Source organism: Haplochromis burtoni, unplaced genomic scaffold (genome assembly GCF_018398535.1).
Source record: "Haplochromis burtoni strain Fernald_Lab_line unplaced genomic scaffold, NCSU_Asbu1 Contig_278, whole genome shotgun sequence".
Taxonomy (NCBI): Eukaryota; Metazoa; Chordata; class Actinopteri; order Cichliformes; family Cichlidae; genus Haplochromis; species Haplochromis burtoni.
Genome location: NW_024582639.1, coordinates 642,450 through 654,975, shown reverse-complemented (window position 1 = coordinate 654,975; position 12,526 = coordinate 642,450). Strand labels below are relative to the sequence as shown.

The following is a 12,526-nucleotide window of genomic DNA, read 5'->3' as shown; positions in this document are numbered from 1 at the left end:
CCAGCGGTGCCACAAGCAAATAAACAATCATCTTATTATCCTGTCAAAAGCTGTTAGATGCTCTTTTGTTTTTTGTTTAGTTTTTATCCTGGTTTGCAAAGTCAAAGACTGCTTCTGCTTTCCCATCAGGAACAGAAATGACAGGAAACACGATTGATGAACGTCTCAATCATAGCACCACACCATGTTTCCAGCGGTTTACAGCAGTTCATTCAGCCGTATTGTTTTAAGAAAACATTTATTCACATTCATATCAGTGCATTTGTTTTTTTACATACTGTATTGGTGCATTTAGATACATCTCTATGTGTGCTGCCTCACAAACATGCACATAGTGTTAAAATTCATATGTTTGTTTACGTACTGGTGCATAAAAGAAACATAATTTCTGCATTTTCACTTGAATACTTCATTTTTGTACAATTTCCCTTTCACATAAGAGAGACAGAACCCAAACAAAAAGGAAACAAGGAAAGAAAAACCCAAATGCTAGGTCAGGTTTTAGCAGCTGACAGATATATTTGACATTTAACATTTAGCATTCTTACACTAACATTTAGTATCTTTCATCAAACTAATCTGGGCTACAATACTATGTCACATTCCCGAGCACTTTGCTCCTCCTCTTGCTCCTTATCTCTCTCCATAATTTATCTCTTTTTCCTCCTTTTGTCCATGTCGTCCTTTACATGTTCTCCTCCTCCCCCTCTCTCTCTTTCTCTTTCCCTTTGTTTTCACCTTCTCCTCTTTATTCCTGGACATTAAGGATCTGTGCAGACAGTCCATGATGCCAGTTCTTCAGCTTGGCAAAGCGGGGCCCTTTGACCTCCGACTCAAACTTCTCTCTGATGGTAGGGAAAACAATACGTGTGTGCGTGGGGAAAGAAATTAAATAAATAAATAAATAACACTTTTTAGTTTACGGTTAGGTGCATGCATATTTGGAGAGTGACACACTTCTTTATAATTTTTCATCTGTACATCATCAAAGTGTATTACAGAAGAAAAAGCCAGTTTTAAACATAGTGCACCACTTTTCCAAGTGGATTCCAGAGAACTGAGGAAAAAAGTATTTTTCTGTTTTCGCGATTTCCTGCCTCTTTGGAGGTAAAAGAGACCACCCAAACATGGAAATGCCAGAATGTCCTCTATTGAGCACATGGAGACTTAGTAGGGTCGCTCAAATAAGTCAAAGGATACAGATTAAAAACAAATGTCCATTACAGAGGACAAAAAAGAATAGGCTGGGTCTCAGGAGGATATTGTTTCGATCACTGTCAGGTTTCCATGCTATCAAACTCAATGGCAACATCCTTGCTCTAGTCCAATTATCTTCTTGCCCACTTTCTCTGAGCCAATCAGCCTGCACTCTGTCCCACTCTTGTCACTCAGAGCTTCATTTAAACACCGTTGACAATGAAGATGAAGATGGAGGCTTAGACTCCAGGGGGTCCTATCCTAATTCCTATCACTGGGAGTCATCAGAGTCTAATAGTCAAATAGATTAATTGTATTCTGTATCTTGGTGTCTCTCCTTTCTGAAATAAACTGATGATATTAAAGTGTTTCTTTAGAGGTTGTCAAAAAACAACTCTCAAGACGTACAAGATTAACTTGCACAAAAATGATGGAAGGAGAAGAGTATGAAGAAGGAAAAGAGCAAGTCATGATCTAAAGCATGCCAGCGTACTGAAGCATGGGCGTATATAGCTGCCAGCCAGTGGAGCTGGTTTACTAGTATTTATTGCTGATACGTTCCTAATAGAAGCAGCTGAGCTCTCTGCTCAGATTCAACCAAGTGCTGCAAAACTAATCTGACAGTGCAAATGAATAATTAGCTGAGGCAAAATTCTAAATATGATGTTCTAGTGTCAAAATAGGTTATTAGATATAAAAGTTAAGTTAAGTCAAAGAAACCCATAAAGCAGAAGGAAAGCTGGCTGCAGTAAAGGCCTGGCAGAGCAGGGTTTCAAGCAGGGATCCAAGCATTAGAAACAATCCTTCCATTAAAAGTTATGTTGGTTTGTCCAGTTACTTTTGAGCATATGAAAGTGGATTGCTATGTATAAAAATGGCTGCAATAAACAGTTAATGCAATACCTTTCTTAAACCCTTTTAATTAAAGTTGAAGTCTCCACTTCAGTTCAGCTTAGCTTTCTATGCATTTTTCTTTAAGACAAGGTAGCTGATGCCAGTTGATGTAATTTTTCAATTTTGCTAAAGTATCTGAACCTCTCTAATGTCTCCAACTGTCAGTAGACTGGTCACGCACCATTAAAAGACCACTCTTACCTTGACTTCTGCAGGGCTTCCTCATCTGGGTCTTGCACTGCATTGACAGACATAAACAAGAGCATTTAGTAAGATCTCTCAATGAGATGATAACTAATTGAGGATTTGGAAGGAGAAGTATCGGGCACATTCAGGGAGAGGGTATGAAATCATAAAGGATAAAAGGACAAGAAGATAAGGTGGAGTCAGTTTACTGACGGAATTCGGTGCCAGTGATGTGGGCCAGAATCCTGAAGCTTTTAGACTGCAGGTTGGCAGCGCGGCGAGCCCAGTCAGTCATGTCCAGGGGCTCTCCTGGCCTGATCACTGCCTGGTACACTGGAGATGCACAATCTACCACAGGCTCCTTGATGGGCAGAACACCACTGCAGGACAAAGAGTTCTCAGTTAGACGTCATCGGAACAATGATGGATGTTAAGGCCCAACCTTTAAAAGCTGAAACTAGATCATGTATTAAGTGCCCATGGTACACTACCACCTAACGATATTAGAGTAGTAGAATATTTGTACACCAAAAACAAATATTGGAACAAAAAGTAAAATTGCCTAAAGCATCACTCTTTTAATTCAGTGTTGTGAAGAATTATTTGCATCCTTCCTAATTTCTTAGTTTTTACATTTAGTTTTGACATATTTCAAATTATCAAACAAATTTTAATACTAGACAAAACCCAAATAAATACAAAATACAGTTATATATCCAAACCTACCAGGCCCTGTGTGAAAAACTAATTGCCCCTTGTTAAATCATCAATTAGTGGTAAAGTTGTGAAACTTTTGCCTGCCAAACTTACTACAAAAGTGAATGATGACTCATCCAAGGGGTCATAGAAGAACCCAGAACAACATCTAAAGAACTGCAAGCCTCACGTGTCACAGTTCAGGTCAGTATTCATGGTTCAACAACAATAGAAAGAGACTGGAAAAAATGGCATCCATGGGAGACTTCCAAGGAGAAAATAACAGGTGACAAAAAAAGAACACAAAAGCTTTCTGCACATTTGTTAAAAAACATCTTAATGATGCCCAAGACATTTGGGAAAACAATATATGGTCTGATGAGACGAACGTAAAGTTTTTGCAAGATTTAAGTTCCATTACAGCATTTCATAAAAAGAAAATCATGTCAACAGTCAAGTACAGTGGTGGTAGTGTGATAGTCTGGGGCTGATTTGCTGCTTCAGGACCTGGATGACTTGCTGCAACTGATGGAACCATGAACTCTGTTCTCTATGAAAAATCCTAAAGGAGAATATCTGGCCGTCAATTTGGACCCTTAAGCTCAAACGGACTTGGGCTGCAGCAGAACAATGATCCGAAAAACACCAGCAAGTCCACCTCTGAATGGCACAAAAAACCCAAATCAAGGTTGCAGTGACCTGAAATACTTTGGCATGATCTTAAACAGGCTATTCATGCTAATAATAATGCAAAAAAACCTTCAAAGTTATCAAAAAAAACTTGATTGCAGTTCTTTCTGCCAAGGGTTTTGCATCATTTCATGTTATCTTTGTCTAGCATTAAAATTTCTGTGATTATCTGAAACATTTTAGTCTGACAAATATGAAAAAAATGAAGATATCTGGAAGGGGGCAAAGACGTTTTCACAGCACTGTATGTATATTTGTATGTGTCTATAATTCTTTGCATTTTGGGAGTTCTTTAAAGTCTCTAATCTCAGTGTGTAACAGATCTGAAACTGGAAAGACCTGCTGAAATCTGCAGTATTAACACCCACTGAAAACCTACTCAGATGCTGTTTAGGTTAAAATATTGAATTTTATACAATCATGGGCATTTATTACATTAAGGTTAATTATTACATTTTTATAGTTTATGTGTTAATCCATCATATTCAATTCTGTTCTGTTGATCTATAGTTTTACCTTAAGTGCCTGTATTTACTGTTTTGTAGTCTTCATGACAGTAAATACTCAGGAGCATGTACACAGCAGTTAGTAAGTGATTCAGTGCGGATCCGGGCAGTAGATGTTTTAAAAACCTGTGATACTCAGAACATTCCCATGCCATAAAACTGCATCAGATGAAATCCCATCAGGTTCCCGAAGCTGTGATGATACTGGCTCCTTTTTTCAGAGTATGACTCTAAACTCGACTTGCACTCTCACACTAAGGCCAAAGTACCCACGGTACTTCCTCACACATAACCATGACAACCTCATGGTTAGTGTGCATCAAACACTTTGATGTGATGTTTCAGACAAACACATAAAAACATAAATTCTGTATACAGGAGGCTGGAGGATTTTCAGACAGTTTTCAGTCGGGCATTAGTTTATGAGACACATGGCACAATGCGCAAGCTATTATGAAGTCGTGAGACGAGAGGAAACGCACGGATGAGGAGAGGCGAGACGGAAAAGCAGCTCTGCTGTACTTACGCCAAGGGGGAGCCTGCCTCTTCACTTCATGTCACAACCAGGAAGGAAGGATGGGGAGGGATGGGTGGAGGACAGCGCGGGTGTGGTTGGTTGGTTGGATGGAATGAGCAGAGGAAAGTGGGTGAAGGCACGGAGGAGTACTCGGCACGGACACAGACAACAAGGAAAAGCCCGGGCATACACTACACCACTATAGACACCCTATTTGTAGCAGCGTAGGCTTAACGTATGCTCAGAAGCTCCACCTTATTTGGAGCTTTTCAGGCAAAAGTTAAAAGGTCAGTTTCATCAACCACTGCTGTTTTATCAGACACATTGGCATCTCATAGTGGCAGTGATGCTGTGACCTACTGCGTTATGGCAACAGTAAAATGGGATTCTCATTCATAACTCACAAGTTGACTTGCAAACTACCCTTTGGTGTGTCATTTACACACGGAGGCATATTTTAAACCAATCTGACAGTCAAAGTAGATTTTAGTGCCTTAATATAACCAGCAAGTGAAGATTGAGTGAATGAATATGGGTTTTTTTGTCATTTGAGTAACTGACCCTTTAATTTCTAAACACGTGGCTTTGTTCAGTCAGTGTGATGTCATCAAATGGTGAGTGCAAAAGAGGTATAAAACACCTGGGGGCGGGATTGGTTTAGTTGTGTGTCCTCACCTGTCGTGTCCCTTTGCCTGTGACTGCCCTGCGATAGCGTCCATGATGGCGTCCTGTGAGTACATGCTGATTGGTGTGTTGTACTGAGCGTGAACGATAGTGGCCTTTCCTCCTGGACCCTTCACTTCAATGGGCTTGTGGGTGGACAGGGCTGAGTCTTTCAAAGCAATGGGGTTGAAGCTGGGGGTGTACTCCACACTGTCAGAGCAGGTGGAAGGGGTGAAAGGTCAGTGGGTAAAAGATGAAGGTTTCAGGTGTGGGGTGAAGGGTTTGAACATGAGGCGTTAACAGACGGGGATATGAGGGGAACGAAAAGGCAAGGTCAAGGTGTAGTCATGCAATCGGCAGAAAGGGGGGGCTGTTGTACCGCCGTAGTGGTTAGCAAATATACACCACTCTGTACTGTAGCTGTGTCCCAGCTCCAAAACATGGAAAAATGTGTGATTCCAGACTGGATTCGAGCCCCAGATCTTCCTGCTGTGGGGAAGCAGTGCTAACCACTGCACCACCATGCCACATATGTTGACTTACACCATCAAAGTTTGAGATTGTCTACAAACATCACTTGAAAAGTTCACAATTTATTAACAGTATTTAAGTGCCCATAGACAACCTAACAGCTCTTTCACTTTTAATGCTGAAGCCACAATGAAGTATATTTTAAAATAATCTAGTTGACACAGGGAGCATTGCATCCTGCTGTCACTGTTTGGAAGGGACATTAGCTGCTGCATATGTCATATGCTAACTTCTTACAGTGCAATCCAGCTGAAGTCAGAATTTCCAAGTTCAGAAATGGAACTTTCACCTGGAACTCTGCCTTAAAATCGGATTTCAAACTTGGAAAGTTGGAGCAACCCCACCATCTCGACTGAAACTATTCTAGATGGCAGCAGCGAATGTAAACAGTAAAACTTTTCATCTGTATTGTTGCATATTTGTGACTTGCTAAATAAGCCACAGACAGATCACTGACCGGGCTCTATCGATTATGGGCTGCGGTGGCTTTTAAGTGCTTGTCACACATGACAGGCTTTACCTAAGGAGCAAATAAATAAATAAATAAATAAAATAGTGTTTCTTGATTTTCCAAGTTGAAAATGCTCAAATCGGGAATCACGTTGTTCCAAGCTACAACACCCAACTTTAGAGGGGAACTAAACACAGCATTATTCGTGTACTATGTGCGGCAAATGTTCAGATCCTACTGGATAAATATTTAATACCAGTGAATTAATATTTCTAATATTTGTGGAATTGGGACACAGCATGTCAACAGAAACTAAAAGGTCTTTGACATCATCTCTTGAACATTTCTAAACTCTTAGCTTTTACTTGACAAACAAACAAGTCCAAAGAAAACCAAACATGCTAATGTTTCAGGCACCCAGCAGGCCAAACTGACAGGTCATCACTGGCATGTTTAAAATGATGCACTCAGTTATACTGATATAAACATAGTACTGCAAATACATAACATATCTGTTATGAATTTCACACACAGTAAAACTGATTAAAAGGACCAGCAGAAGTGGAAATGCAGGTAAATGTCTCAGTACATTATGAGTTCAGGGCTGATGCTGGAATGCCGGCAGCCTTAAACAATTTCCTTTGGGATCAATAAACTTAATGAAATGAAATGAAAATGAAATAATTATTTAAGGGAGAAATAAAAATGTGTCAGCGCTAAAATTTACAGTCTGTTTTGGTTTCTTTGTCTCAAAATGTAAGTAACGTTGGAACTCGTCTCTTGGCTACAATGTAATCTCGGCAGGCATGTTACATTTTTATGATAAAGTAAATGGCAACAGAGCTGTCAGATAAACAAAGTGAAGAACGATGCACAGTCATTTCTTGTGACATGGAGAGAAGTAGAGATTCTGGCCAAAGTCACCAAAGTAATGTGGTAGTCTGCCATTTTCCACTCCTGGGGACCAGATGATTTTAACATGACTTGAATTTTTAGCTTGTGAACGCCACGCTCAGTGCAGCCCAACAGCTACAAGGAAGCTTTAGTTCAACCACAAACACACAAATCCCACAACCTCACACCAAAGTTACGAGTGGATGATCGAAAATTGCTAATACTGCTGCGCTTCACTTCATGCACATGAAATGCTGTAAAAATAAATTAAGGTACTGACTTTGCAGCTGTGTTTGCAATAACCTGTAACACACCAGAGGACCCGACACACAAAGAGAGACAAATAGACAAAAGGAGGGAATGTGGTGAATCACTACAGGTATTTTTTGTGGATAACAATAGCTCTATGTGCGTTGCAGGAAACCATCCGGCTACAGTGCTCATGTGTAATCCCATGTACTGGTCGAAATAGCAGCCTTTTTCCCATCACTGGGATATTTCCCTGCTACCCCTGAAACCTCAGGAGTGACTGACAGGAGCAGAAGTGTTTCAGTCACATGACACAGGACGGCAGGGATGTAGACACATTTAGCGCAGAACAGACAAAAATATACACAACCACACAAAACAGAACGCAAACCACCCGCTCAACTTATGTCAGAACAGCAGACATTACAGATAGATGAACACAGGCTGGCACAGACAAGTTACTGCAGATTTCTAACCCTGCATATGGAAATATTTATGTTGGTTTCACTTTAGCTTTTGCCAAGAATCTGTCTCATGTATAAAAGGTTACACTCTGGCCTCTTAAAACCTGCTAAAACAGGAGTTTGTAAAGTTTCACACAAATTCACCTTCATAAATCTGCATCAGATCTTCACATTTCACTCTTATTCTCAGGGTTACTTGGAACAAATGGTGGTTTTCAGTGTTGTTTCATTTTTAATATGGGCACAAGACAAGGCTAATGATATGGAAATAGTTCAGTCTGTCCATCCATCCATGCATCTAGCTTATTAACCACTAATAAATTCAGAGTAGCAGAGGAGACTGGGTAAGTGTGTAAATGTGTTCAATTCCATGCTGCCACAGTGGTGAGACACATAAATGTTTGTCTCTACAGTACATGGATGTGTTCAGGGTACAGTAAAGCGAAACATATCACGTATGGGGCATCTCCCTATAGACGGGGGTGTCCTTTCTCAGGTTTGGCCTTCAGGGGATTCAGGATGATGGTGTGTAACCAGAGCGGAACATTCCATAACTGCGTACAACAGCTGCTCGTCCTCTCCGAGTGTGTGTGTGTGTCTGTGTCCGCATGTGCTCAGTGAGGTGGGGCTGCTGGCATGACGCTGCCGTCATCATCCTGTGCTCTGCATGGAGCACGTTTTTCTGACACCTGACTTCCCATTGGCTGTTACTGTAAGGGCTCAGCAGAGGGGAAACAGATTAGGGGGAGACTGATACGTGGCTGTGATATGTCAGAGGCCAAACACGTTACACCCTTAATTAAACTCTACACGTATTCCATGACTGAGACTTCACGCAAACACATGCCATCCTTCTGAGAAGAGACCGCTCAACAGCGGCCATAATTCAACTCCCACCAGACTCCAGGTATGGGAACTTCCAGATCAAATATGCAACATGAATATGACTTTATGGACACCAAAAAAGAAGAAGAAGAAGAAAGAAATGGAGCCAACCTGAGCTTTGTTAGGTGGAAATATGAGTTGAAGAAAGTGCTGTTTTTCTGGTATCTGTTTAGGAAGTATATATAAGAATGTGCAAAATGTGTTATATTATGTTTTGTCCAAAAAATATATTATGTAGCCCAATAATGCACTGTGAACACAGAAGAAAAATTATTATTATAGTGGCATTTTCCCTCGACGTTGGAGCTAATTTTGAGTCAATCCCTTGGTTTTCTGTGGAGCTGAAAATCACCCTCTATAAGGACGTCTTTCATTACATGAATATCAACTCTAAAATTTAGTATAGTGGGACCCTACAGTTATATTCTCAAAACTGATAAATTTAGAAAGAGAAAAGCACAATGCTGCAATAAATGGCCACTATTACACTTAATAATTCAGTGATAACAGCACAATACAGCAGAAAGGATTAGTCAGTTACAGGTTATTAAATATGTGATCCACTGAAAAACATTGTTGCTATTTTATGGGTGAAAAACCAAAACAGTTTTACAAATTCTGACTTTAATTTTTAATGAATGTTTCTGCATTTTTCCCTTAGAATTGTTTAATCAAAATAAATGTTATTGTTTTGTTTTCTGAATCTAAACACACAGATAGCCAGAAGGCGAAAACAAAGATAAAAAAGCAACAAAAAACAACAAAATTAATACCTAATTATTTAGATCTATTGAATAAAAAATCCCAGAATCTGACACCTTTTGTTTTTTGGTTTTTTGAATGAGCTCAGAGAACCGTAAGTCAGCACCTGTACAGCGGGTTTGTTTTTGCTATACCTGCAGAGCTTTTACCTTCGCATCAGCGACACTCACAAAAACAGCATGTCTCTGCTTCAAACAAGAATAAAACCTTTGTTGTGGGCTTTCATTCCCATGTGTGCAGTAAGAGGGATGCATTCCCCAGCTGATAAAATCTTCAAAAAACCAACTTGGGGAGCCGAAACAGCAAAAAGACTTCTTTGGTGACGATGTTGCTGATGGCAGCATCATTTCACTGGCTTTATGTTTTCATCTGGAAGAGTCAGTTTTTGTTCTGAGATATTTAAATGTAGTACTGAGGGAATGTGACCTTTAGTAAAGAGGCTCCAAATATCCTCAAATGATCCTGCGCTCCTCCCGTTCTGTTACCTGGATGCAGGCCAGGTGCATTTGTATGCACACTCCTAAAATAGTGCCACGTGTGAGAGGTTATGCGTACTGGAATAGCAGTGGAAAGTTCTGAGTACATTTTCTGTTAATCTTTGGTTAAATGAGGGAGGTGTGGCTTCATTCCTTGGGTGAGCTCTGTTTGGCTCTCCCCCCAGATTAGTTATCTTCTTCTCTTCGTATTATTTAACCGGTGGTTAAAGTGTGCTAACCTACCCCAGCGATGAAACTCTTCTGGCCGATGCTGATCCCTCGCCTATTTTGCCCTGCATATCAATCATATCTCTGAGAGTTTCGGGGGAGTAAAGGCCTATTGGGGAATTGTACTGCCCCCGTTGGCTTGGTGGAGATCTTGAAGCTGGGAAGAGATTTCTTTTGCAGGGTTTTTTGTCCAGGAGGATTCCACAAGACTCTTGATCCTTCTTTTGAACTTCTCCTGCAAAATGTTCCTCTTGTAATGCCTTAAAAATGGGAGAATGTCAAGATAGATGGATATATAGGGATGAAAAATGAATCTTTTAAATTAAACCAAAGCTAGCAGCTTGTTTAGCAGTTGTTCTGTTGGTGTTTTGTTTTTCTTTTGCTGACCTCTGACCTCCCTGTAGTGATTCCCCTTCAGTTGCACTGTGAATATTTTACACTAGAGGGCAGCAGGTCACTGCCTGATGGCACCATTATAAAATAGTTAATCATATTCTTACAAACACGTATAAGACGAGGATACGGAACACATTTACCAACACACAGGATTTAACAGACAACATATATGATATTCAGTAGGTCTGCGTGTGTCATTTGGGTATGTTTTTTTATGATAGAGCGGCTGTGTTTATACCTTCTGGTGAGGGATGACTGGCATAGGTGAGTCCATCCTTGGAGTTGCCGTGGGAACTGGGGCCGGGCGTCTTGATCTGTAGATTATACAGCAAAAAAATAAAAAATTCTGTTCAGGGAGAAAACGTCAGATGTGTTTTCCTCATGTCACTTTTTTGGTGTTAGAGCTGCAGAATCAGCCAGTTTTTCATATGAATAACTAGAAGTTGGAAAAATCTCATGTGCTCACCTTTAGTCTAAATGGAAACTGTGTAGGCGGATTGAAGAGACTCTCATAAAATTAAACTGATTTGAACTGAGTGTGTACATAAAGGGATTTCGCGGAATCACAGCTAGTTACAGAGCCAATCCCGGATCTGGTAGTTTACTCAAGTGTGAAGTGGAACCTTAATTTTCTGAAGTATCACTTTCATCACTTTGTCCTCCTCCTTAAACGTCCAAATTGACAAGGCAAATCCAACTCAAGTCCCTTAAAAGTTTCTTCTTCATCATCTACTTTAGTTTGTGGGGGTGGGTGTTAAGATATAAGTGTGCTGCTTGTTTACTTCTGCATTGAGAGGGTGAGTTTGATGGTGGCAGACTTGATCTTGTTCTGGGCCTCCAGGTGCGTCATCCCCTCGGTGCTGACCCCATCAATAGCTGAGATGATGTCACCCTGGGTCAAGCTGCCTCCCGCTGCCTTGCTGCCCGGAGTTATCTAAGGAAAGGGTCAGCAGAGCAGGTCACGCTAGAGCCACTGATACACCTTCCTCAGAAAACTGACAAACATATGCAGTTACACTTAGTACAAATTGACCTGCATTTAAGAAAGTTACAAACACAAGATACGATTCAAACAGTTTGTTCATCTGCCTGCTAATGTTGGCCTTAAACCGCCCAGCCGACGTGTTACTTCCGCTTCCACTGTAGCTGCTCTTTTCACTCAGTTATTAATGCTGTGTGTGTGTAGCGGCACAGTAAATAAGCCTTAAAGTTAGTGGAGAGAAAAGCCAATGAAGCAAACTAAAGTAATCCTTCAGCTCTGGAGATGAGTTATGTTAACTGACAGAGCGTAACCAACTGTTATCTACGAGTCTAATGAGTGTCAACAGCAGAGAAAAAACACTGAAATAAAAGCAGCAACATTTCAGAGCCACAAAGTGTGCAGAATACTTTTATTCCTGACACTGAACTTATTTCATTGAAATGTCTCATGTCGGTTAGAGAACACAGAACAAGAGAGAAAGAGAAGAAGGTCCTTAACAGAGGGATGGGAAGATTTTCTTGAATTTGAATGACAAGAAAAAAGATTTTATTCTTCAGATTATGTAAAGCATTACATCACTTTTCTTTGTCACTTTCAGTTATCCTTCATGTATGACCTTCAACTCAGTATTCCTACTTCTAGCTGTGCAACAAAGCCTCGTTTTAGCTGTTAAACTACACAGAGAGGAGGTTTAAGTGAGCTCAGCGGTCTGGGTTATACAGTATTGGGTCTAGGCTTACAGGCAACTCGTTAAAGAGTTAAAAATAAGCGATGCTCCTGATGCCAGTGATTGACCCCTGTGAGCCCCCTCTCTATCTCTCAAACACACACACACACACACACACACACACACACACAC

General features: G+C 40.5%; 1 protein-coding gene across 3 annotated transcripts in view; it reads right to left on the bottom strand.

Moving 5' to 3' along the window:
* Positions 1-219: 219 nt before the first annotated feature.
* The window catches only part of ldb3b (LIM domain binding 3b), a 15,322-nt gene continuing 3,015 nt past the window's right edge, over positions 220-12,526 (bottom strand). For 2 of the 3 annotated variants that reach the window (XM_005943905.2, XM_005943906.2), the window contains exons 3-10: positions 11,468-11,619; positions 10,924-10,999; positions 7,506-7,528; positions 5,362-5,559; positions 4,696-4,719; positions 2,491-2,657; positions 2,293-2,329; positions 220-845 (exon numbers count right to left, since the gene is read on the bottom strand). In XM_005943905.2, the coding sequence (XP_005943967.1) occupies positions 749-845; positions 2,293-2,329; positions 2,491-2,657; positions 4,696-4,719; positions 5,362-5,559; positions 7,506-7,528; positions 10,924-10,999; positions 11,468-11,619 (774 nt within the window). In that variant the 3' untranslated portion in view covers positions 220-748. The remainder of the gene's footprint in view (positions 846-2,292; positions 2,330-2,490; positions 2,658-4,695; positions 4,720-5,361; positions 5,560-7,505; positions 7,529-10,923; positions 11,000-11,467; positions 11,620-12,526) is intronic. The other variant, XM_005943907.2, reaches the window with a different exon arrangement.